At 36.1% G+C, this 24,983-nt stretch overlaps 1 protein-coding gene across 8 annotated transcripts in view; it reads left to right on the top strand.

The window, feature by feature from the left end:
* PPM1B (protein phosphatase, Mg2+/Mn2+ dependent 1B) overlaps positions 1-24,617 on the top strand; it is a 56,286-nt gene extending 31,669 nt beyond the window's left edge. For 4 of the 8 annotated variants that reach the window (XM_068676686.1, XM_068676682.1, XM_068676684.1 and 1 more), the window contains 6 exons: positions 590-657; positions 2,470-3,333; positions 5,386-5,503; positions 12,891-13,002; positions 15,013-15,070; positions 20,884-21,490. In XM_068676686.1, coding sequence (XP_068532787.1) covers positions 616-657; positions 2,470-3,333; positions 5,386-5,503; positions 12,891-13,002; positions 15,013-15,070; positions 20,884-21,189 — 1,500 coding nt within the window. In that variant the 5' untranslated portion in view covers positions 590-615 and the 3' untranslated portion in view covers positions 21,190-21,490. Of the gene's footprint in view, positions 1-586; positions 658-2,469; positions 3,334-5,385; positions 5,504-12,890; positions 13,003-15,012; positions 15,071-20,319; positions 20,840-20,883; positions 21,491-22,765 lie in introns of those variants that run through there. The other 4 variants (XM_068676689.1, XM_068676683.1, XM_068676690.1 and 1 more) reach the window with 4 other exon arrangements.
* Positions 24,618-24,983: the final 366 nt, after the last annotated feature.

Below are 24,983 nucleotides of genomic sequence, written 5' to 3'. Positions count from 1 at the left end.
TCATTTCAAGGGGATGGCACTCTTGGTTTTGTTTTACGAAGTCTAGTTTGAGAATTTATATATAAATTCTGTTTATATGTAAATTTTATATATATATATATAAATTATATAAAATAACATTATATATAATAACTAATTATATTTAGAAACTATAAAAACTATATAAAAATTATATAGAGTAAAAAAAACTTGGCAGCAACTTTGTAGTGTGTTCTTGTGACTTGAGTTTACTGTAGATGCTGCAGCTGGAGATGCGTACCTTGTACATGGAAAGCTCGTTTTGGAGCACGTACAAAGCTTAGGATATATTTCTTTAGTCACGCAAGTGTTGTTTTTTAACAGCAGCTTAAAGCAATTTACTAAGTGCAAGACTTGTGTTCTAATACCAGACTTTGTGATAGCATAAGTTTGGTACATAGAGATAATCAACTAGTCTGCAATTATAGAGTTCTCTAACGTGATCAAAATCATGGTAGTAGCTCAGAGCCGAGCTAGAGGTGGGTATTTGCACAGTGTTAGAATTCACACTGTACATGCAAAACCTCCATTTCCTTTAGCTGATTAGTAAAGAAATCTTTTCCTCTAGCAGATGTGTCTAAACTCGGAATCCAATTGATGATGTTTTATTCTACATTTCTGAAAAGATCTTCAAAAGAGGTAACTCCAAGGCTTGTAATTAGAATATAACATGGTACTTGAACATAAGAGCCATCTGAATTCTGGTGCTTCTCAGTTGATTTGATTTAGCCAAGTGCTTTCTCTCTCTTTTTTTTTTTTTTTTTTTTTTAATAAAAAAATACCAGAACCATGTTCATCCTTCTGCAGTGTTAGTAGCACTTGAATTAAAGATCATTAAACATGAATTAAGGAAGTAAATTATACTGAAGAGTAAAACAGACAGGGAGTTGCTGCAATATTTGGAGACATGTCTAAATTTACAGTAAGAGTGAGAAATACAGTTCAAAAGAAGTATAACTGGTAAGCAAAGTCTTGGTCTGCGGAATAATGGGCATCCTCAGCCCTACATGGAGGCCACTGGAGCAGAGTGTGAGGTTTGCATTATCTGGTTGAAAGTTCTGAAATGACCCTGGCAGGGTGGGGTGAGGAACCTAGCCATAAGCTTTGCCCCTTGCAGTGTGCTACTTCCTTTCATCTCTCCTGTTAGAGCAAGCTATGGATGATGAAAATATTTTTAGTGGAGGGGAATGAAAGAAGAAAGGAATCATTAATCTTTCTAACATGGTAACAAACTCTTAAAGCAGTTTATCGTGACTCCACAGGTTTTTGGTGAGTGCTAGTGTGTGGGAGCGCTAGTGACTGACTTGCTCGCAATCGGTCAAGGCTCTCAGATTTTTGCTGGTTGAGAGTTGCTATCGTTTTTACAGCCAGTCGCTAAGGGTTTCATGGGACAGTCATTGTTAGCATGACAAGTAGTTTTCTGAGTTTTTGGAGGAAATAAAAAAAAGTATTGCAGGGTCTCTGGGTTAAAGAAAATATTCGCTGCTGACTTGGTGAAGTGCAAGGTGTTTTTTCAGGCCTGCGTAGGATGACCTATTCTCCTATAGGAGGGGAAGTTGGAAGTCGTCTAAAGCTTCAGCGTAGATTACTTGTATCTGCAAGCTTGCTCTCTGAGGATGCCTCTCACGTATTCTGAAGCTGATCTCCAAATGTTGAGGAGCTAACTTTCTGTGGAATATGTTTTTCCCTTAGAGGGCTCGTAACTGTTTTAACTGGGTATGTTTTAAAATCAAGATCAGTGCATCTATGAACTTAAAACCACATGAATGTCTTTTAGGGATGGTGAAAATTGAAATGTATTACAAAGCAGTAAGTAATATAGTAAGAGAATCCTGTGAAAAGTTCTTTTGTGTCAAAGTGGGAAATGACTTATTGTTTCTTTGGAAGTGCTGTAATCATACTTTGCTTTGGTGAGTGGTCTACATTTCTCTATTGTCAATTTTGCCATACTTAGAAGATTACAGAAGTGGCACAGTACACGCAAAGCTAGCAAGTCAGTTGGTACTTACTTATGAAGTATTAGCTTTTCTTCATGCCCTAGTGAAAATGGAAGGAGAATAAGAGTAATATGGATGTTGTTTTTCCAGCAGAGAATGACAAAATTGGGCTGCAGAGGTATGTAAAGTACTCTACCTTCATACGGAGAGCCTTCTTGCACATTTTAATTTTCATGAAGTAGGTCTTAAAGACAAAAACAAACAAAAAATCCTGTGCACATGAAGTAGATACCAAACTGCCTGAAAGGCAGACAGGGGTCTGTAAGTTCCAATTTCATTAATGTCATTTGTTATTTATCCCTCCCTCCACCTTACAGTTGTTTTTTGCACATGTGCATGCTTTGTAATATGTTTTATAAAGAAGAAAGGGAAGGGAGAACAAAATCGGCATTGCTGAGTGAACTTAGATAGCATGGTGGAATTATAACTAAGATTCTTCTTCTCTGTTTTCCAGATTCGTTATTGCATAAACATGGGTGCATTTTTGGATAAACCAAAAACTGAAAAGCATAATGCTCATGGTGCAGGGAATGGCTTGCGTTATGGCCTCAGCAGTATGCAGGGATGGAGAGTGGAAATGGAAGATGCTCACACAGCTGTTGTGGGTATTCCTCACGGCTTAGAGGACTGGTCCTTTTTTGCTGTCTATGATGGTCACGCAGGATCTCGTGTTGCAAATTATTGCTCCACACACTTACTAGAACACATCACTAACAATGAAGACTTTAGGGCGGCAGAAAAACCTGGATCTGCTCTTGAACCTTCAGTGGAAAATGTCAAGAGTGGAATCAGAACTGGCTTTTTGAAAATTGATGAGTATATGCGCAATTTCTCAGACCTCAGAAATGGGATGGACAGAAGTGGCTCAACAGCAGTGGGAGTTATGATTTCACCTGAGCATGTATACTTTATCAATTGTGGTGATTCACGTGCTGTTCTCTATAGGAATGGACAAGTCTGTTTTTCAACACAGGATCACAAACCTTGCAACCCAAGGGAGAAAGAGCGAATCCAGAATGCAGGAGGCAGTGTAATGATTCAGCGCGTTAATGGTTCATTGGCAGTTTCTCGAGCTCTGGGGGACTATGACTACAAATGTGTTGACGGTAAAGGCCCTACAGAACAACTTGTTTCTCCAGAGCCAGAGGTTTGTGAAATTTTAAGGGCAGAAGAAGATGAGTTTATCATCTTGGCTTGTGATGGAATCTGGGATGTAATGAGCAACGAAGAGCTCTGTGAATTTGTTAAGTCTAGACTTGAAGTATCAGATGACCTGGAAAAAGTGTGCAATTGGGTAGTGGACACTTGTTTACATAAGGTATGTAACTGTTTTCTTCAAGCAGATGTTCTAAATTTATCTTCTGTTTTGATGGGTACAATGTTAACAGCAGTTTCTGGCCTAGTCTTCCTGTTCTCCCTGCTCCTACCCTCAAACTTCTGTACCTGTTTGACCGTGTCTTTGCTGAAAAGTGTATAGCCTCATCCTTTGTGCTTGGAGAGGTGATGGCAGTTGCAAAAATAAATGTTTAGTGCAATGTTTGCATATGGTCCCAGCTCTAAATTTTGTTTCCAACTTTTAAAGTGAATGATTTTTAAAAACATAACTTAAAAGTACGTTCTGTGCAAGGTTTGTATTTTTCTGCTCTTTTGAGTTGGGTGGTGTTACTCTCCTTTGCATAATATCTGTGCTTGTACTACTATCTCCTCATTAGGGTATGTTTTGTCTATCATCTGAAGTGGTGTCCTCAGCAAATTGTTGCAGCTCAGATGCAAAAGTAGTGCTTCTTCATCTGAGCTTGCTCACAGTCCTCAAATTTAAAATTCATTAGGAGATATTGCAGGTTGGTCTGCAAACGTTTGTCATTTCCAGCATTCCCTCAAAAGTGTAACTCATACTATTGCAAATAAAGTTCCTTGATGAAGCCATAGACCAAACATGCCGTTTTGAGGAAGGTTTAAAACTTAGAACTTACCCTTTACTGTTTAATTGTAAGTAACTTTTTTGGAAGTAGGGTTGTATTGCAGTAGATGTCAGACATTTTAAGATTGGTTTAAATGCCCTGGCTTTTCTGAGCAAGCACTCGATCAGCTTCATTAATGACTTGTCACTCTAGTATACTTTCAGGAAAGCAATAGACATAACCTCATGCTTATTTTCTAAAGTAAGATCGGGGATCTGAGCAGTTTGTGGCAAGATTAGAAGGTCTTCAGCATGTGAAGTATTATCTATTGTAAAATACTAAGTGTCTCCATATGCTTGATACAAAAAGGAATTTGGATGAAGTCCTGCATTGGGACTTTGGGACAAGTCCTACATTCTGAAGTAATTTATTCTGATGTTGGATTGCTACCTAATTTCCTTTGAAGAATGAGTTGTTTTGGTAAATGATAGGAACTACCCGAGGGTTGGAATTACAGAGAAACAATGTGCAGTGAAAAATGGCACACAGATTTCTGGTTTAGTTTGGATAAGGAGCTATTTACATAATGTTTGTTAAAGATTTCAAACTTAGCTTAAGAATAGAGAACTTGACAGAAAGAGCAAGAATAGATAACTTGACAAAAACAAACAAACAAACAAAAAAAAACAAAAAAACAAAAAAAAACCACCCTTGATTTTAAACCAGGAGTTCAAATTGCTTTTTTGCTGGATTTCTTTGTTTTTAAATTTGAATTGTAATTTTAAAATTTGGCTATGGATTGTAATTTTGAAAGGTGAGGAGGAAAGTGGTATTGGAGCTTACTAGTGAACAATTGGCATTAAAATTATTATCTGCAAAAGCCGTTGGCTGATACTGCTGAGCACAGGATAGTCTATAGTGCTAGTTTGGCCATGCTAAATGATTTCTTATTTTGTAATTTACCCATTTTCCTCAAGGTGCATGACGTATAACGTGTACTTCCTATTGAACAGCCATAGTGAATGTTTTCAAAGTTATACATTAGTAGCTGAAACTAGCTATTCTGGGAGTTTAGAATATTCAGCATTTCATTTTGCAACATGAATATTTTTTTAAATTTCCTTAAGGTTAACGTTAAATGACAGTTTAATTTCTGGCCTGTTTTTTTTTAAATGGTTTTAAATGGTTATTTTATATGGAGATGTTATTTTTAAACCGTTGGCACATAAAGTACATTAAATAATTTCAGCTCAGACTAACAATGTAAAATCAGCGAAAATCAATTTAAATGAGTAGTTTAGTTGAGAAAGAGAGGTTGTTATTAATCGAAGACTTTAGTTGCAAGGTTTCTTTTTCCCAGGTAAGTCTAGGATACAGTACTCTAAGTAAAAAATACAACTGGTAGCAAGAATAGAAAAAGGAAAGATGAAATCTCAAAAGCCTAACTCTTCTTTTTCTTTGTCGCATAGGGGAGTCGTGATAACATGAGTATTGTACTAGTTTGTTTTTCAAATGCTCCTAAGGTCTCAGATGAGGCAGTGAAAAAAGATGCAGAGTTGGATAAGCACTTGGAATCACGGGTTGAAGGTAAGAAATCCATTTTCTTCATTAAAAATGCTGTCTTAATGTTGTTGAGCATAAAACCAAAACCAACACAAGCCATCATGACTTTATGATGAGGAAAAATGTTGTAAACCATACACCACATGCATTTTCTCAATAAAACCCTAGATCTTTGCATTTTGTTTTGTAAAAACAGAAGTAACCACTGACCTTACAGAGGCTTACATCAGCTAATTAAATAGTGTTATTGTTAGTGTTTTGCTTACAAAGGGATGCTCGTGATACGTGATCCATTTCTTTTGTGGAGCTTGACTAAAAGAAAAACCTTTATCATTTTTTTTTGAAGGGACTCCTAATTATCAAGGTTGTTTTAACTGCTTTTGTTTAATCCAGTTGTTTTGTTTTGAATTTGAGTTTGTTTTGAAGTGTCAGTTTGGAAAATAACTTATGAAAACTTGTACAGAGTGTAACTGATCAAAATATATCTGGATGCAAGAGCCTTAAATCATCCTTTTGGTTCTGAATGCTTACCAAGCGTGTGTGTGCATGAATAAAAGTTGCAATAAAAGCAAATCTAGATGTTTCTTGTAGAGGACTGGACTTAATCACTAACCAATTTCATTTATTCACTGATTTTATAGTTCTTTTTATTCCTTCAAAGAATTGAATACATTTTCAGAAACAGTTAAAGGAACAGTTGAGCAGAATGAAAGGCTAGCCCTTGTATGTTTATTCCTTTTCTGCCATGTTCTTAATGTCAGAAAAACTGACTTTCAAACTATTGCTTCTATTTATTATTTTTTTTATCATTGGCTAAGGCTGCTGTAAGGTTGGACAAAAAAACTGTGTGTAGTGGCTTTTGGGGCTCTTTATTCTTGTTGATTAATTTAGTGATCCCAGTATAGCTCAGTTTGGTAGAACTGACTGAAGTTCGTTGTTGATATTGAAAGTTAGCCTGTCTGTAATATTGATCATCTGTTGGCATAGGCTTTTGCAGAATCAACCCAAGCATGAAAAGAACTGTTCCTGGTACAGTTTGTCTTGATGTTGCATATGTGGCTATGATACTGCTGTGAAAGAGCTTCATTAGAGAGAAACAGTCTTCAGAGGTTTTGAAAACCTGGTTGTTATCATTCTGTAACTTCTGTTATCTAATCAGAAGAGCACTGAAGAACGTATTTCATACTTCGTATGCGTTTACGTATGATGCAGCTTATTGATTTATCTGCTGCATCTATCACAGCAGCAGTGTTCAGGGGAAGGAGATGGGTTACGGAAGAACACACAGGCTGAGAAAGAACGTTGAGGTAGTTTAAACCCTTTATTGACTTGTTTCAGGGCAGGACTATCATATTCTTATGACTGTATCCAGGTTTAACAGTGCTTCATAAAGAGGTGGCTCCTCTTGTAGACAGACAATGAGTCATGCAGCCACCTTAGATGTATTTGTGCCAGGTGCTGAGACCAGTGTTTCAGCATTGTACATTTTTTTTTTCTTTCCTGATAGTACTCTTTTCATGTAGAAGAACGCAACGTTGGCACCTACAGGACTGTGCAGTAGTGTTCTGTGGAAGTAATTGTAAATTTAAATGCCAAGGTGTCTGGGAGTTAGATGACTTCCTGCTGGTTCCCACCTGCAGTCTTGAGACTGCAGCAAGGTCTCTATGACATAAACCACAGCTCTGGACGCCAACTACCTGAGCTTGAGCATTCTTTGTTAAATTTTCTCAATGTGGATCCTGATGGTATCTTTAAACTATAGAGGAAAATACTAATTTTCCTTAAAACTATTTGAGAATTACTAATATAGGAATTCAGCACTGTCACATGGGAGGTGGATTCCGCTTCTGTTTTTCCTGTTGCTTTTATTTGAAGATCTAAGAGTTCCACTGGCTTTTCAGTGTGCTGTAATGGATGTTAAAGGATTGGATCTGCTTTTATTAGAAAGTAGTTCGTATCCAAGTAAGTAGGACTAAGTATGAATGGGAAGTAAGCCTGCACTGTAGATTTGAGGAGATCAGGAAACTTCTGAGTGTATGTATTAGAACAAACAAAAAGGAAAAAAAAAACGACAGCTAACCATTCTTAACTTTTCTTAACACAAATTCAATATAAAATGCAACAGATAAGTTAAATGTCTGTCCTGCCGCTGCAACCGAATTGATGTGGACAACTGTCATCTTTGCCACTTAAGTTAGAGGGTTTTTGATACTAACTTAATGCTGTAAATGACATTTTCTGGATATACTTTATTTTTTTCATCTGTGTGAAATGGCTGCACTCATTTTCTTTGTTTAGATGTGTTTTTATTAGTCTTATGTAACTGAATGAGGTACTTAGATTTATTTTTTTTTCCCTGTTTGTGTCTCAGTAATCTAGACAGGTCTGTTACGTGAGTTACATCGACTTAATCTTTTAAAAAAAAAAAACACCCTCTACGAAGGCCTTCAGACCATGACACAGTTACCTCTGCATGTGCTGGTGGTGTGTACGGTGTGGTGTCTTCCCCACTGCCCATCTTGTTTAAATGGGATCTAAACTGACATGGCTTGCATACTTGGCCTTTCTGCTGAGGTTAGGGAGAGCTAATGGTCACTTCACATGCGAGCTCTCAGCACATTTCGCAGAACTTGGCTTGCATCCTGGGCTTCCTAGATGACTAGTTAAGATAAATAACTATTATCTTCCTATGTCTGAGGGGAGAACATGAGCTGTTAATAGGCTCTGGGAGAGAGCCAGGAGCAGTTACCTTCACTGTCAGCAGTTAGGTAGGTGTACACATGGTGGCTAGGAATTAGTATGCCTAGCTTCTCGGGGGCTTCTCTCTCAATTTGCAAACAGGTGGAAAATAAATAGAACTACAGTGTTACTTTATTGCTTTTGTGAATGTTAAAAGCATTAATAGAAAAGCTGTCAAATACTTTATAGTCAGATTGACTGGATTGAAATGAACTGAAAATGATGTAGGAAGCACTATTTACTAGTAACAGTGCTAGTGTTGTAGCATAACTGACTTACTGTTCTATCAAGATAACTTCTGAGCAAAAATATTTAACCTATTTCATCATATTTAACACATTACACACAGCAAAAAGAAGTGGAGAGTTTGTAACCTGCACTGATGCAGAGCCATCCCAAGCGTAACTTGAAATGATTGATAAGCTGAAGATCTCAACAGATACAAGTTGCTTCAAAGACTGAGTTTCTGTTGCTTCAGTTATTCTTGATTTTTCCTACATGAGTTCCCTGTGTCATTCTGTGTTCAGTGAATTGGCCAGAGCGCAAGACCTTTAAATGTCAAGTATTTAGCAAGGAATGAGTGTTAGCATATTTGAGGAAATTCTATCAGGAACCACAGAAAAGAAAGGAAACAACTCTGAATAATTTCAAGTAGTTGCCACTGTCTTCTCTCCAACAATTTTTTTCATACTTCATAAATTCTTTGAAATTGACATCTTGACACAGTATCGTAATAGAAAGGAAGTTACTGGACTGCAATTTCTACATAACATTTGTGCCTGGAGTACAATTTCAGATACAGAGAAACTTGAACAAAACGTTTCAAACAACTGGAGAGAATCATTTAGAAAGGGGTCAGATTCTCAAAAGTAAAAAGAAGAAATGCCTTTCATTTAACAAAAAAAAGGGGGGGGGGGGGGGGGGGGAGTGTAAGAAAGAAGGGTCCAAAGTATGAGTAGTAGGGAAAAAAATGCAAGGTAGGAATGTCATTTTTGAGTTTGATCAATGGTAATTGTTTTTCATGAATGCACACTGTTCTACATGGGGTGTTTCTGTTCTCTTGTGAACCTTGGGTTTAAAGCTGACTGGGACTATTCCATCAAACCTCTAAGACAACCGGTTTTTCACTGCTCTGTTTAGGCATTTTAAGGTTTGGCTTGGAGAAAAAGGCATTGTTTGAGGCATGCTTTTGTTGTTTTTGCTTGTTTTAATATCCGTGCTCAAAAGCAGTTTAACACTTGCATGTGTTATTTTTCAATCATTTTTATGCATTCCTAAGTAGAATGCCAAGATCCTGTGCATTCATACAATAAGCTAGTAGTTCTGTCAGATCTTCACAGGGTTAACAGAAAATAAAGAAACGAGCAAGAGAGAGTTCTGCCATTAGATTTCTCAAAGCTATATACTAAAACATTTTGGTAGCTTGGATCTTGATGTCGATGGCCTGTGTGTAACTGCATTCCAGAGCTGTAAATTCAAGAGTATTTCTGCAATACCTATGAGGCAGTGCTTGGTGGCTTGTGACTAAGTTACTTATGACGGTGACTTGCTCTGTTTTGAGTTACTTAATTGGTCAATTTCCAAAGTAATGCAAATGTGCTGGATAGTAAAGTTGTGCTAGGTCAGTCTTTTTTCTTACTGTTGCTTTCAAGTGCTGCTTTTGTTTTCATCTGGTTTGTCATTTGTTTTTTGAGACCCACCGATTGCTTACTGGAAGAGAAAACTTGATACAAGTCAGTGCTCTGACTTCTGGGTGTGTCAGATGTGGAAATTCAAAAAGAAAAATAAGAAAAACAACAACCAACACCTCAAATCATAAATAGGGGGCACTTCAATATAGATTTAGGTAGTTCTAATAGTTGAATGCTTCATTAATACAGTAAGTTGAATAGTGCATTTTATGTATGTAGAATATGTACTTTATATAAAGCTGTTTTGAGGCATTGGAGTTGGACCTGATAGAGAAGAGTGGATTCTTTTCCATGTCCTAATCTTACAGCTAGAAATCAGAGGAGATGCTGTAGTGTAAGAAGTTGTAATGCTGTCTGGTAGGGGACTTAAACTTGAGGAAGCATCTGCATTGATATAAAACTGGAATAAATTTTGGTTGGGGTTTTCAAAATGCTTATCTCTGAGTCAAAAGAACTTTTGGTTAAAATTATTTTAGGATTAAGTAGTAGACTTGTTTTGTAGTGGATTTCCATGGATTTGCATGTATGATAACATCAGGAAGTGATTCTTCAGGTGTCTAAATTATATTAGCAATAGTGGTAGAAAAGTTTCTGCAGTCATGGTTTGCATGTTCAGTTAAAAATAACCCTGCAATTATTTTTTTAAATATCCTTGAGAAAGTGAAAACCTTGTAAATGTGTATATCAGGCTTTGAAAACATTAGGTTGTTTTCTCTAGTGATCTTTGTCAAACAAATCGGCTGTATGTATCTGTTAACTAATGTGTAGTGAGAAGAAGTCATTTGCTTTGTTCTTGGATTTTTTTTATATTTTTTTTTTTTACTAAGGAGGTGATTCAGTTGTGGTTTGTTGTTGTTTTTTTGTTGTGTGTTGTTTGTTTTGTTTGAAAGGGGTGGGAAAATGTTTTGGTAAAATTACTCATCCTAATTACCAAGAGAAAAAGGAGACGGCCAATTTCACCAGAATTCCTGATGAGCACCCTCTGAAAATGGGGAGAAGGTGCTCTTGGTTCAGAGCTCCCAAGGGTTATACAGCATAAAGCAGAAGATTGCAGTACCAAGAAACACACAACAATCCCGAGTTCTGACTGCTTTAGTTTGCTTTTAAGAAGATATAAAAATCTCATGCTTCGGTTAAAATTTATCAATTGCTTACTTCTGTAGCCTTAGTTCTTAGTGATTTTTGATATTTGTTAATTTCGGTCTGTACAGAACCAGACATGCTGTTGGTATAAAAGGCAGTATATACGAGACATGTTTCTGATCTGACGTGACTCAGCACCATTTATATTATAGTGATAGCATCTACGTCTAGCTAGGCAGAACTGCACAAAAGGACAAGATCTATGAGAGGACTTGTGGTTTGTGTGTGTGAATGTGCATGGAAGAAGTGATCAAAGCCTGAAGATGACACAAGCGCACAGACTTAGCTGTCATTTCCTTTGCTAGCCATGATTCATCCTTAATAGGTGTATGAAAGTTATATATATACATACTATAAAGTTTCTTAGAAGAATGTTTAACCACTTTTAGTAGTATACCCCACTCATTCATTGCAAAGATTTTGGTGGTGCTGACTTAAAATTGCAGTTTAGAAGCATAATGCCTTATTTCTTACTGGGTAGTATAACTTGTGAAAGTAGAATTGCCTTTTGGGGGCATTGCTACAGATCTCCTTGATACAGAGTGAGCAAGTGCCTTAAACACATTTTTGTTTTCAGTAGTCTTTAGTGAAGTCTGCATATCCCTTGTTTTATGGGTATATAACAGACATCAAGAGAGATTTAAGTACCGGGAAACCTAGGGTGCAGTGTTTCAAGTAGGTAATGTGCTCTTTTACTAATTTCAGAAACTGAAGTTGCAGCTTCAACTCACTTTAATTGTAGGTTCCAAACCAGGCATCCAAAGTGGAAAATAATTGATTGTAAGAAACTTCATGTGAATGTGATTTATTTATTTATTTATTTTAATTTAGGATAGTAGCCATGATACAGACTGATCTAGATGAGGTATTGTTTAAGGTACAAACAGGGGAGTTGGGAAGAAAGAATTCTGAAGCTTTTTTTGCATAATATTTGAGTCAGTCTCCACATGAGATGGCACTATATTCCTTAATTTAGTTGATTTTCAGGAGAATTTTAACTTTTTTGACTTTAAAGTATGTGATACATTCATAACATTACAACTTTAGATAACTTAAGTGAATCTTTTTCTGCCATGACTGTAATTAAATGACTTGAGGCTGATGTCTGGAAGGTTGTAGCATTATGCATATGTGAATATACGTATGCATCTATTGCAAGTTAGTCTTACAGCAGCTTTGATGAGTAAGAACATGTGAAGACTGACTTCATACTTTAGGTATTTCTTTCCCAAGGCAGAAAAACGTCCTAGCGCTGGACTAGTGAGATATGTCTGCTTTGAAAATGGAACACCACATCATCAGTTGCGTGTTGCATCACTCCTGTATTCTGTTTTGGCCACTGGGCCATTTTATTTGTCATCTTCTTTTTGCTTGATGGTCTTGGTGCTTACGCACCAGAGATTCAGGACTTTGCGAGTACAGGGTGTTATTCACAATGAAGTATGACTGAATTCCTGGGAAGTGTTGGCTTTATGGCAAATAACTTCTGAGTGTGTGTTTCAATGCAATGGGAAGGTAATTGAAGCAGGCTCCTAGCTGTCACCTTTGTGGAAGAGAACAGGCTGCTGTCCCCAGGATGTTTCAACCAGTAGTTCAGTCTATTTAAGAGTTTCTCAGAGAGAGAATGGCTAGAAGCATAATGCAAAGGCAGAATAGGGATTTGATTAGCTCTGTGCACTGTACAAATATAGCTTACTTAAAACGTTTTTTAGAAGTCCCGTTTACATGCAACTTTTTTTTTTATAATGTCTGTTTAAGTGATGGTGTCTTGTACCTTACTGTTTTAAGAAATGGGTCATGTAAGTTCAGTAATCTAAATACTTCTGTTTTTACAATAGAAATTATGGAAAAATCAGGTGAAGAAGGAATGCCTGATCTTGCGCATGTTATTCGTATTTTATCTGCGGAGAATATCCCTAATTTACCACCAGGAGGTGGTTTAGCTGGCAAGTGAGTACACTACTAGAATTTCTTTAACTACTTAGTTTATTGCAACAAATGCTTTTAATAAAATGTTCTAAATCTTTCTCAGTGTAACAACTATACTCAAGTCAATAGAAGTTGTTTGCTATATCTGAGACTAGTTTACGTTTTGCTCTACATAAACATTTGTGTTACTGATCCCATTCCTGAAGGGTAAAAGGAAAAATTGTATTCTGGTACGTAATGCACTAGTTTATTTCCATGGAGCTGTTAAAAATATACATAGACACAAATATACACAATATGTATTTACTCTTAGCTATTTATTACTTCAGTTTGTTAAGAATATCAATAATGTAACTAGAATATCAAAGTATTAGGAGAATTTTTGATGTTGTGCTCCCTCTACCACCTAGTGTCCGTGCTCCACTTTTTGGGGGCATTGTATGCTTCCCTCAAACACCTCATTTCTGTAGAAGCCAGAAGTGGCTCATTCTTTGTGTGGCTCGCTCCCAACAGAGGCTGCGCTATGGATATTTTAATTGCCTTTCAAGTCGTGAACATCACTAAGTTACTCAGCTTGTCCAGAGCAACAAGGGTTTCAGTTATTTCATATCAAAGGTGACTGGATACAGACATTGCTTGTTTGTAGAAAAGAAAATAAGACTTTCTGTTATAAAAAATAGTATCACTTTAGAAGCTGTAAGAGCTATAAAATGTAGGGTAGATAGTCAGAAACTGCATCTTCACTTTGGAACCAACTTCTCTTTGGATCTAAGTGTTCACAGGAGTAATGCCTAGATTCTTCAGCAGTCAAGGTTTTCTTCAGGTCTAGTTCTGTTATGAGAAATACTCCAACCCCTATTCAGCTAGATGTACATTTGAGGTATCTTTGAGATCTTGTCAAATCCTTCTTGCGCTTGTAGGATCTGATTGACTTTGCCTAACGTATGTTCCATCTTCTATTTTGAGGGCATTTTGGTAGTCATGCCTATTTAAGTTTGGAGATTCCCTTACTGATGGTAAGTTATAGATCATGTCTTGCAGAGAAGGAGTTTCATCCAAATGCACCTAAGTCAAAAAGAAAAAAAAAACAATGCTTTACTTGGGACACTTCATCTAATGAGGCTGCTTTACTGGTGCTCATCTGGAGGCAGCCCAAACTCCATTTCAGTTGGTACTGCTTTAAATGCTGAAAAATCTATTGTGATGCTGGACACAAGCTATGAGCCAGTCTGTTTCTTTGCCTCAGAAATCCACATACTTGCCACATTCCATTCAGAAATGTATCTCTTCTGTTTTGGCTTTCATGATATGAACATAAGAGCTCGTCATACTGGATCAAACCAAGGATCATTTTAATTCTGAGTACTGTCCCCAGGATAGCTGAAAGTAGATGCCTAGGGAAGAACATGAAAACAAGATAGTATATAAAATGCTTCCCCCATTACTACTACTGTTTTTGGCTTTCTGTGCTCATCTTGCCTGCCTGTGAAGGCCTTAGCTGGATTTTTTTTATGGAAGCACCATATGGTGTTGAAGTTGTAGTATCTGCAGTGTGAACAGACACTAAATGGCAAACCTCAGAAGTTGTAGGCACTGGACACGACACTTCAGAAATTCTTAGGCAAGTAGTAGCCCATGGATAAGTCTTAGGAGAAAAAAAAAAAAAAACTAACTTCAGGAGTTTTGTAGCAATAAGCAAAATACAATTTTAAATATTACTCTTGGCAAAATCTGACTGTGCAGCTGGAACTTCCCAAGGTGAAAAGGGAAAAAACATGGGGAGGGTAAGATAAGAGAATGCTTTGCCTTACTAGCTCTTCACAAATTCTGACTTAGAGTTAAATCTCTAAACATAGTATTGAAAATGTTTGAAGACACCAAGAGTGGGCTTCATCTTAAGAGACAGGTTGAAGACCAAGCATATAAATGTTCTGAAATATTTATTATTGCGCTCAAACCTCTTTAAGTTCTCAAAGTTTTTGAAATCCCTTATTGTTATGCTCATATTTTTTTTGCAACTTCTCTTTTTAGGCGTAATATTATTGAAGCTGTGTACAGTAGACTGAATCCACACAGAGAGAACGAGGGGGTAAGTTTCCATTTTGATTGCTACACATCTTTGTTAATGAGAACATCCAGGTAGTGTCATACACATGAGCAAAATTGTACATCACTGCCAATAAAGTATTACAAACACAAAGTATGCATTGGAGCACACAGTGTATGTTGACCTTGTTTTGGATGGATCTGATATGGAAGAACTTCAAGCTCAAAGACAGAAATCTAACTCTGGCACCCAGTTCTAAAAGACTTTCTAAACTTTTGGCTACTGCTTTTTCAGTCAAATCTGTAAAGCAACAACATACATCATTTTTTTAATGATAGTTTACTTTAATCAAAAATCATGGTTTTCATATTCCTTACTAGATATTCCAGAAATCTAGTAAAAGAGAGGGCAAATACTTATTACTGTCTTTTTTCTGTAAGTGTAGAAGACCTTGGAACACTGAATATAAAAGATACTGAGACTCATATTTTAAAGTGTATATTATCTTTAAATATCCCATGTGCAGTGGTCTGAGGACAGTGTAAATTGCTTTCAGTTCACTTCTGTTCCCATTTCTAAAAAGACTTTATTCATCTGCCCTGTTCCTAGTAAGTTGTTTTAAATATTTATGTTTCAATGTGGTTTACTGTAACTTCACACCTGATTCTGGGTTATTCTTAATAGTGGTATAAAGAGTAATTGGTATTCATATCAGTAGTAGCTAAACTTCATGGAGAAAAAAAATAGTTTGGAAAACTGATTGAGTAACTACAATAGTATATTGTAAAGGATTGAATAACATTACTGTTGATACACACGCTGAACTAATCTGCAAAGATACTCTTCATCCTCTAGTAAATCCTTCATCATCAGATTTTTATTTTTTTTCCTGAGATGACCATGAGGTTCTCAGTCACATAGTCATTATAGTCAGTGGTGTGCTGGGGGGATTATTTTTAAATATTTTGAAACGATTAATGGCATATTCACTATCTTAGAGCACCCAGTCTTGCCACAGTTATCTTGTGTTTTTTTCCCAGTGTGTTTCCTTTCGGTTACCTATTTTTGGCTTCCCTCTTAACTCAGAAAGTTTTTGCGGATGCAAGGGGATGCTAAGTACGAATAGAGAAGAAATCTCTAATTTACTTTATTATGTAGGATTTGCTCCTTTTTTGTTTTTCAAATGTGATAGAACTTTATTTTTTCGTTTAACATGCACTAAACTGTGCACCTGTACTCCCAAAACAAGTTAATGGTTATACTGTTCAGCCTGCTATCTTAAGATAGCTGCAAAATTTACTTGTTTTCAGCTTCTTTAGTACTTCAGGAAACTCTGCTCTTGCTCTTAATATTTAGCCATAACCTTGTTCCTTCTTGGGGGAAGGTTTAGTTGAAGATTATAGCATGTTTTGTATTTATTTTGTGTCTAATGATAACTTTCTGGAAATGTCACTTGTGATGCATGCTTTCAAAGTCCAGATTTAGTTCTCAATAGCTATGCAATTTTGCCTAAAGCCCTAATACAGAGAATGGCATCCTTTTCGTATGTTGGCTCCTTCCAGGAAAAATTTACTACATCATCTGTTATAATTTAATAATAAAATAGGGTAAGGGCATTAAATGCAAAGTGAATACTCAGAAAGCAATATAGCTTTGGACTTTATTACCGTTAGAATCACTGTGTATTTGTTTGGAGTCTTTTTAGTTTGGTTTCTTCAGTAAGAAATGTGAGTACACTCCGATTTATTTTGTAAACTGTATCATCTGTTGCTGTTTAGTGCAAATCTCAACAGTGATTTGAATGATGTGTTTTAGATACACTGGATCAAATTATAGCTACTGCTTTCCAGTCAGTACCTTTTTTTCTTCCTATCCTAAGTGATTCTGAGCTAGAGGAGTTTGAGAGGAGGCTGCTGCCACTGGGTGAAGGATGCAATTCCTGTTTGTGCTTTCCCAGCGAGCAGGAATTGTTTATTTTTTTGTTCATGAGAGCAGGATGAATCTTGTGGGCTTCATCTGAAGTGACCAAAGCATGACTGCCCTGCTTCTCTTATTTCAGTCCTTGGTTCTAGGTATATATGTAGTGATCTCACAGTCTTTTCAACTAGATGTTTAAGTGCACAGGAGGGGCAGAAAGGGAAGGAAGCTGTTCAGTTATGCAATGTCTACACATTGTGATAACATTGCTACACATCTCGCATTTAAACAGGAAGCGAAGGTAGGAAGGAAACATACTGTACATCCCAGTGATGACATTTCCAGCGAGACTGTAATCAAAGTTATAATGCTTCTGTTCTAAACGAGTATGAAGCAAGAGTGCATCTTCATACTGAAAATCACACAGTGGAGACAGATTCTGAGTCTGCAGAGCATGAAGGTGCACTGACGTGAACTTGAGAATCTTTCCCCATGTGTATTTAACAGCATACATGTGTCTGTTACAGTGTGGGTGGAAGGCATAATACTGCAGTTACTAACTTGAAAATCTGCCTGTGGCAGTCATCTTAATCTGGTGATTTTATATAAAGGGCAGAAGCGTATTTTTTATTTTTTTTTTTTACCATGGGGGGAAGAAAATAAAGTAGTTGTTAAAATATTAATGCATGTGAGTAAAAATTGAACAGCAAGAAAGAAGCTTGTGGAATTGAAGATATGTCTTTCCTCTTAGAGTTTACTTTCTAGTGTTCAACAGCGTAAGCTAGTTCCTGAGAGTTACTGTGAACTGCATCATAATAGCTTGTCAAATAAGTTCTTAGTATATAAATGAAAACCAAGATGGTATCTTTTCTAGGTTAGGTTAGTATTTTCTTGGCACTACACATATATCTATTAGTGTTGTGCCTGGTTTACGTTTTTTTTTTTTGTTTTTTTTTTTTTGTCATTGGAGCTTGTGATTTGTGGAGTAACTTCAGTTGTTCACGTGTCCGTTCTGTTACATTTATAGTCTGAGAATCTTTAACAAGTGGCCTGAGTAAGTAGATACTGTGTAGAGTGAGAATCTGTGGGGAGTAAAAGAGACATTACTATAGCAGTACTGAGGGATTGCTAGTGTAGCTTCAGCAGTCATTAAAAGTTGTAGTGTTTTTTTTTTTTTTTTTTTGACATCTCACTGCAGTACAAGTATTGGACAAATCTGGAGCTGTAGAGAACATTGCATTGGGCTTGGAAACTGCACCTTTGCTGGTGGCAGAGAGGCTTCTGATACATCTGTAGTAACTTGTACTCTCACAAGTTCTCTCACTTGTTCTCTCACAAGTGTGTGTGAAATCACAGAAATCTGGTACATACTGGGGCTTGCTGCTTTCAGATCTTCAAATGGAATTTAAAAGAACTTAGTAGCTAAATAATTGTTACTGCTGAAATGTTAGAGTGATACCTGACCCAGTAGGCAGTCCAGTTTAAGTGTGAAGTACACTTTTGTTAAAAGTATTACATTTTTTCTAAGGACTCTGTTTCTGGTGCTTTTTGTGCTCCTAAGACTAGTTCCGTTAGGCCTCTTGGATGTATATGTAACCTTAAAAATGAGGAACAGTGTTAAAGTTACAGTGACTATGCTACAAGTTTCAGTGGTATTTGTTTAAAGCCACCTTTGTGTTTGAGTATCTTGTTTGAGACAGGCTATGTTTCTCTCCTGCTTTAACTAATACTGTATTCTGGCATTTGCTAAATCAGATCATGTGTCACTAAGGGCTGTGGCAGATGACTTTTAAAAAAATTTAAATGGACAAAATTCTTGCAGCCTTAAACACTGTAAATCTGGTATCCTCTAACACATGGTGGCTCTTTATGTACACGTTATCTAACAGAGGAGAAGTTGTGTAAGAATTGTGAATGCTCATGTTAAATACAGCTTCTTGTTTTTATGGTTAGCGCTGAGATGAATTAGAACATGAAGAAGGACAAATGCAAACTTGTACAGTGTGTATAGAGAAAATACACTAGTAATGCTTGTGTGTGTGTGTACTTATGTATATACATATACAATATATGTGTAGATATATACACATATGTATATAAAAGCAGTTTCTACTGTCTATTACATGTAGAGTTTCTTGTCTGCTAACACAGAAGGAGACAAGGGAAGCATGAAATGGACCAGCATCAAACATGATAAAAGCAGGATGCAGGCTCAAATATCAAACACTAACAGCACTGTTACTTTGGTTCATAATAGCATTTGAGTTGTTGAGGAGTCTCCGCAATGCTAGTGTATTGCTTCTTGCATGTACTCTTTAGAGTTGCATAGGAGCAAAAGTATTCACCTCAGTCTGCCAAAAAGGCTTTAAAGGTATGAATATTGTGGAGTGGGCCTATGTTTGCTAATGTCAAAACATCAGAGTAAAATTGATGGGACAGGAATTGTATCTAGTCAAATTTAGATGCTCTGAATTTTTGCTGAATTTGTGCTTCTAAGGCATTAAAACAGTCCCACTTAACGCATTATATTTTTAACTTGCTTTTTATCAGTGGACTCTTAAAGATCTATCTGAATGTGAAAATGCTAGTACATGGCAGTCACATCTCAAACTAAGACCAGGAAACCACAGTGGCAATACATCTCTACTTAAGCAACAGAGTGAGCTTAGAGGGATCTCATTATATACAGTAATGCTCATCTTTGTGATAAAATCATCTCCTTTTAACTTACATTTTGCTAATTGGTCTTAAGACTTCTATTCCAGCAACATTACATCATCCAAAATCTTCCTGAACTCAGGATACTGTCTTAATACTTCTATTAACTTGAAAATGAGCAACTACAATACTTGTAGCTTACGGAGCTTTTGGAGTAGATAACAATAAAATGAGGTCAGCATGAGAAGAAGGCAGTCTGGATTTTGCCTCTGTTGCAAAATCTGCCAGCTTCAAGTGATCTAGTTCCATTTGTCTAGTTTGATAACTTGCTAGATATTAATAATTTAAAACATGCTATTCCTTTAAAGCAATAGTACTGCTGTAGCACTTGAAAGTTAAAATATTTAGTATTGATTTCAATGTACTGTAATAGATACAGAAGCCTATTGGAAACAAACAAGCACCAGAAGAACCCCACAGCAACAAAAGACTTTCCACTGAAGGCTTGTAGCCAAATACATGGTTGCAGAAGAGACCTACAGTCCTTAATCAGTGCATCTTATTCAGGTTCTGTGCTGTAGGTCACTAAATTTGACTTTAAATGGCTGTTGCTGTGAATTTTTCAATGCAGTACGCATCTGCCAAAAACATCTTATGTTGTTTAAACCCCACTGCTCCTGGTGCTGATAGGTACCTGTTTTTTTCTCTCATGGCAGCAAAATGCATGCAGAAATCAGTCTTAAATATAGATGGATCATCTTCTAAAACACATTGAAGCATTTGTTTCAAGGCGATGCTTCAACTGAACTGCTAGCGGTAGGGAGTTGCCTGTTCTTTTTGGTAAGCTTTTCACAGAACTGCGTTGCTCTCAGCTGTGTGAAAATTCACAATTAAAAATATTGACCTGTTGGCTAAAGAAGCTTAAATGTTCAAATTTCATTCACTTCAAAACGACAATTGTGGAGAACATCTATCAAAAAGACCATTTGAACCAAGAAGGAGTTAATTGGGTGAAGGTAGCATGTTGACACTGTCTGGCTCAAAATAAATAGAAATTATTAATTTAAGGAATTATACCTATTAAGTGTTTTTATGTTGTATAAAATAAACATGAATGATACTGTTCTAAGATGTATGTTGCTAATAAGTGTTTTTATACTGAAATTAGAACAAAGCTGCTGTTTTCTCAGTCAGAAAAGTTTGTGTTTTTTTTTTCAATGTCGTTCTAAAATACCCTAGTTTAACAACTAATTTTTTTGGGGTCTTGAATCTTAAAAAAGGACCCTGGCGAAGCCGAGGAAAGTGGAACACAGGGAAAATTGGTGGAAGCACTCAGGCAAATGAGAATTAATCATAGGGGAAACTACCGCCACCTTCTGGAAGAGATGCTGACTAGTTACAGGCTAGCTAAGATACAGGGAGAAGAGTGCACTGCTGAATCAGCTGCAGCTTCTACTTCAGATAATGATGCTGGACCCAGTGACCCTGTATCAGAAAACCCCACAGAATCTGGGAATCACCTTGCTGAAACACAAATCTCAAGTGAAGATTCAGGGATGAATGAGACGAGCGATAAACAGACATAATGTCTTTGTTTTACATAGCGGATTTAACGCTTCTCCTCACTTGGCGATTTTCCTTTGTTTATATCTCAACATTTGTCACATCTATCCTAGAAGTCTGTTTGTTTTCACTTTTGATAATTTGTACAGATTGTTTACATAAATATCTTTTTTCCTTAGAAGTTCAAGAGCTATGGTATATTACAGTAGTTGCATCTTATGTTATATAGCAACCAGGTAACTTTTGCTTTGAGATTTTTTCAAAATCCTCTGACACCAACAATAGGAACCTAATATGCAAATACAAAAGTAAATTAAAGAAAAACCAATAAAACACCTTGTAAGTAAATTCTTAAATAACAATTTTGATGGTATGTTTGCTGTTGTAAAGTAATTCACAACTTAATGGTATCTTTTGTGCAAATTAATTGAATTATATGAATACTTCTCATTTTTTCCTCTGCATCATAACTGCATGTTTGTACTTGAATTGTGTATAGTTCATGTTACAAGTAAATTACAAAACTTGCCACATCTTAGTTTGTCCCTTCTTCTTGAAATGTGTACTATTTTTCCAGTTTAGTTTGTATCTACTGTTCATAAACACCTATTTTCTAGATGACTGTATTCTTATTTTCCAGGTTGTAGCATAACATCTATCCAGCAATGAAAATGTACTTAGAATTAGTACCTAGTGTCAAGTTTTAAGAATTTGTGTTTAAGTGAAAATAAAGAACATGCTGTGGAATAACACCTGTATGCATATTGACTCTTTTAAGCAAGTAATAAACTTACTTTGAAATGCCGTTATTCTGACATCAAAACTTCTCTCGTAGCTTCCAATAGTAACTCATTATGATGTTCAGTATCTTCTACAGATATTTGAGTAATTTTAAGTTTGGTGCACTCCTTGTTAATCCTCTGTTTGAGCAACATTTCTCAATTTCAAGTTAAGCATCAGCAATGTAAATGAATAAACTGGCTATTCTACCTAAGTTTACCTTCTACCAAATCGTTTTCTTGTCTTTTGGTGTATGACACATGTATGCACATGCATTTGGGTAGCTTGGTGATCACAGTGCTAATTTACAACAGTGGTAACTGATTTGCTAACAAGTTAACTCTGGAATAGTTGTGTCAGTATTCAGTCCTTATTGTAACACTTGCATAAAAATATCGTTGTTCAAAATAGGTACAAATTTCACTGCCTTAATGAAAAAGAGCCTGTGGGAATTTCTGATGAACCAGGAATACCTTAAGAGTTAAGTTTTAGTACTCTGTAGAATTGTATTTTGTATTCCATAGATGTAGTAGTATCTATCAATAGCTATGATGTAGTATGATTTTAGGTAATATTTAAGTCTTTACGTTAAAATAGCTTTACTGGGTTCATGTTTCATAAAAGTGAATTCTTCTGTGTAGTTGAAGAGCAAAGCATGTTTGTGTGTGGAAGTGGGCAGGTGTAAAAAAAAAAAAAAAAAAGCGAATGTTGTTTTTATGCTAGTGTTCTAATTAATTGTGCCACTTAAATCCAAAGTGCAGCAAAATGTTTCCATTTGTATCGGTGAGTAGTAATATTTCTCCTCTTCTCTTCCTGTAGGGTGCTGGAGATCTAGAAGATCCGTGGTAGCCTTACAAATCTACTAAAATGCTTTTGATTCTGAAAGGGGGAAAAAACTTTTAAATCTGTTTTCTTCAATACAAGGGAAAAATTCTGGTGGATTTCCAACATTTTGTGAAATGGGCAGAAAGATATTAGAATTTTCCATCATTTGTTCATTTTTGTGTTTTCTGATATTGCCACTCTTAGCATTGCCTGTACTACAGTATTTTTACCAGCCTCAGGCATACCGAATACATCTGTAATGAACTCTGGCCCTAAAAAGGAAGGAAGGAGTGATTCTCTCAGCAGATCAGTGTATGTACCTGAGGTGCATGGGATTGTAGTTGTACTCTGAAGATACACTATGGTTAACTGAAATTACAGCACACAAGCGCGAGAGAGTACAAGTAATTCTTTGAGACGTTACTTATTTCACTTTACTGAGTTGGAAGGCTTTGCAGCTCTGTGGCTTGGAAGTGATTTCAATTGGGCAATACGCTATCAGATGTGTATTATTTTTTTTTTTTTAATTTTCCAGTTTTACCTGTATTACCAGACCGTTAGGTTTCCCTGCGGTGTCCAAATTGTGATATGTTGCCTACTGCTTGCTTGGAGATAAGTGTATTTGGCAATAATATATGAAGATTCTAGGCATCTAAAACCAGTAAGAATTTTACGCATGTGTACAACACACCCTTAAACTCTTGCTAGAGAAAATCTTTTAAAACCAAACTGATGAATTTATAGTTAGTAGTGACTTGCTTTGACATCTCTCACAGCTGCAGGTTTTTTTAAAAAAAAATGCTGAAAATTTGCCTTTATTATAATGTAAATTGTGATTATTTTGTTCTATATGTGGTTTTCTATAGTTTTTGATTTTTTTCAGCTTAAGATACAGACAGAAGTTTTGTGTAATATGGGTATAATTTTTAATTGTTTGCGTTATTTTCAAAGTTCAAATTATCACTTTGAGATTACTATAAATACACTTAAAATTATCTATTTTAAATTAAGAAAATATTAGAGATATTTTCATGGGTTCAATGACCTTTCATTTTATAAGCAATGGGCATGGTACAGAGTGGCTGTCATGTAAGGTACTTGAAGATTCTTAGTTTAATTCTATTTTTGCAATAACCTTGACTTTTTTTTTCTGACTTCTTTGAGTTGTGCATGTAATGAGTCCAGTAAATGCTGAAAATGGGGAAGAGTAAAGTATTTATCTAAAGTAAAAGCTATTGGGGAGGGGAAACAATGAATGTATCCATCTGTACATGATTTACATGCTGTGGATGCCTTGTAAACATTTTCCTATTTGTTTAAACTGTGTTTCAGCGAGGATGTAATGCCCTTGTGTGTAGTTTTAAGCTAATGACAGTCATCAACTGGTTTTGTGTGAAATGGAATTCATGGTATTTTTCTGTAACTTTATCCCCATGGTGAGTCTGTATTAAAAAAAAAAAAAAAAAAAAAAAAAAAAAAAAGCTCTGTCATACCGGTGCCGAAGGCCAGCTTTCCCGATCATTTTGATTCACTGTGTATCTGATTTATTTTTTTTGGTCTAGAGAGGATTATTGCCACAGTATATTTTATTTATTCATTAGATTTTAGCCTTGTAAGTTAAAGTGTTCTAAATGATGATGTTAACAGGTATTTGTCCCTTTACTGTTTTTTTGGGGGTTGTTAAAAGATAGGGAATGAAGAATGCAAAATGGTTTATTGTTCAGACTGTCCGCTCTGGTCCAACCCTGTACTGATAGTACCTTCCCAGTATGATATTGTGATGTTTCATACAATACAGTGAACATAACCAACTTGTTATCTTCAATAAAGGATTGCTAAAACAGTGTGATATGCTTTATATTTTCTTGAGAAGGTTTTTTTCAAGGAAATACAGGTGTTGTACATAAAATGATAGGGTTTTAGAGTTTCTCTCCTTATGTAACCTGGTGATGGATTTTTGTTCAACAGGGAGTGTGGTTCTTTGTCACAAGAAGTCACAAGTTTCAAAGGGAGCTTCTCTGTGGGAGTCACAACAGGGAAAGCTCCTACAGTAAATCCATCCCAAGCTCAGCTGAAATAAGTCCTCTTGCAGCTTGTGGACTAAATTTGGAATTTAAATATTCAAATTAATCTGAACTTTTTAGTCAGTTCATTTCTTTAGGCTCCTTAAAGATCTGACGTTAGACCTAGAAAGGTTTGTAGTGTTTTGGGG

The sequence above is a fragment of the Anas acuta genome, chromosome 3 (genome assembly GCF_963932015.1).
Source record: "Anas acuta chromosome 3, bAnaAcu1.1, whole genome shotgun sequence".
Lineage (NCBI taxonomy): Eukaryota > Metazoa > Chordata > Aves > Anseriformes > Anatidae > Anas > Anas acuta.
Note: the sequence above shows the minus strand (reverse complement) of the source record. Positions and strands in the feature narration are given on the sequence as shown.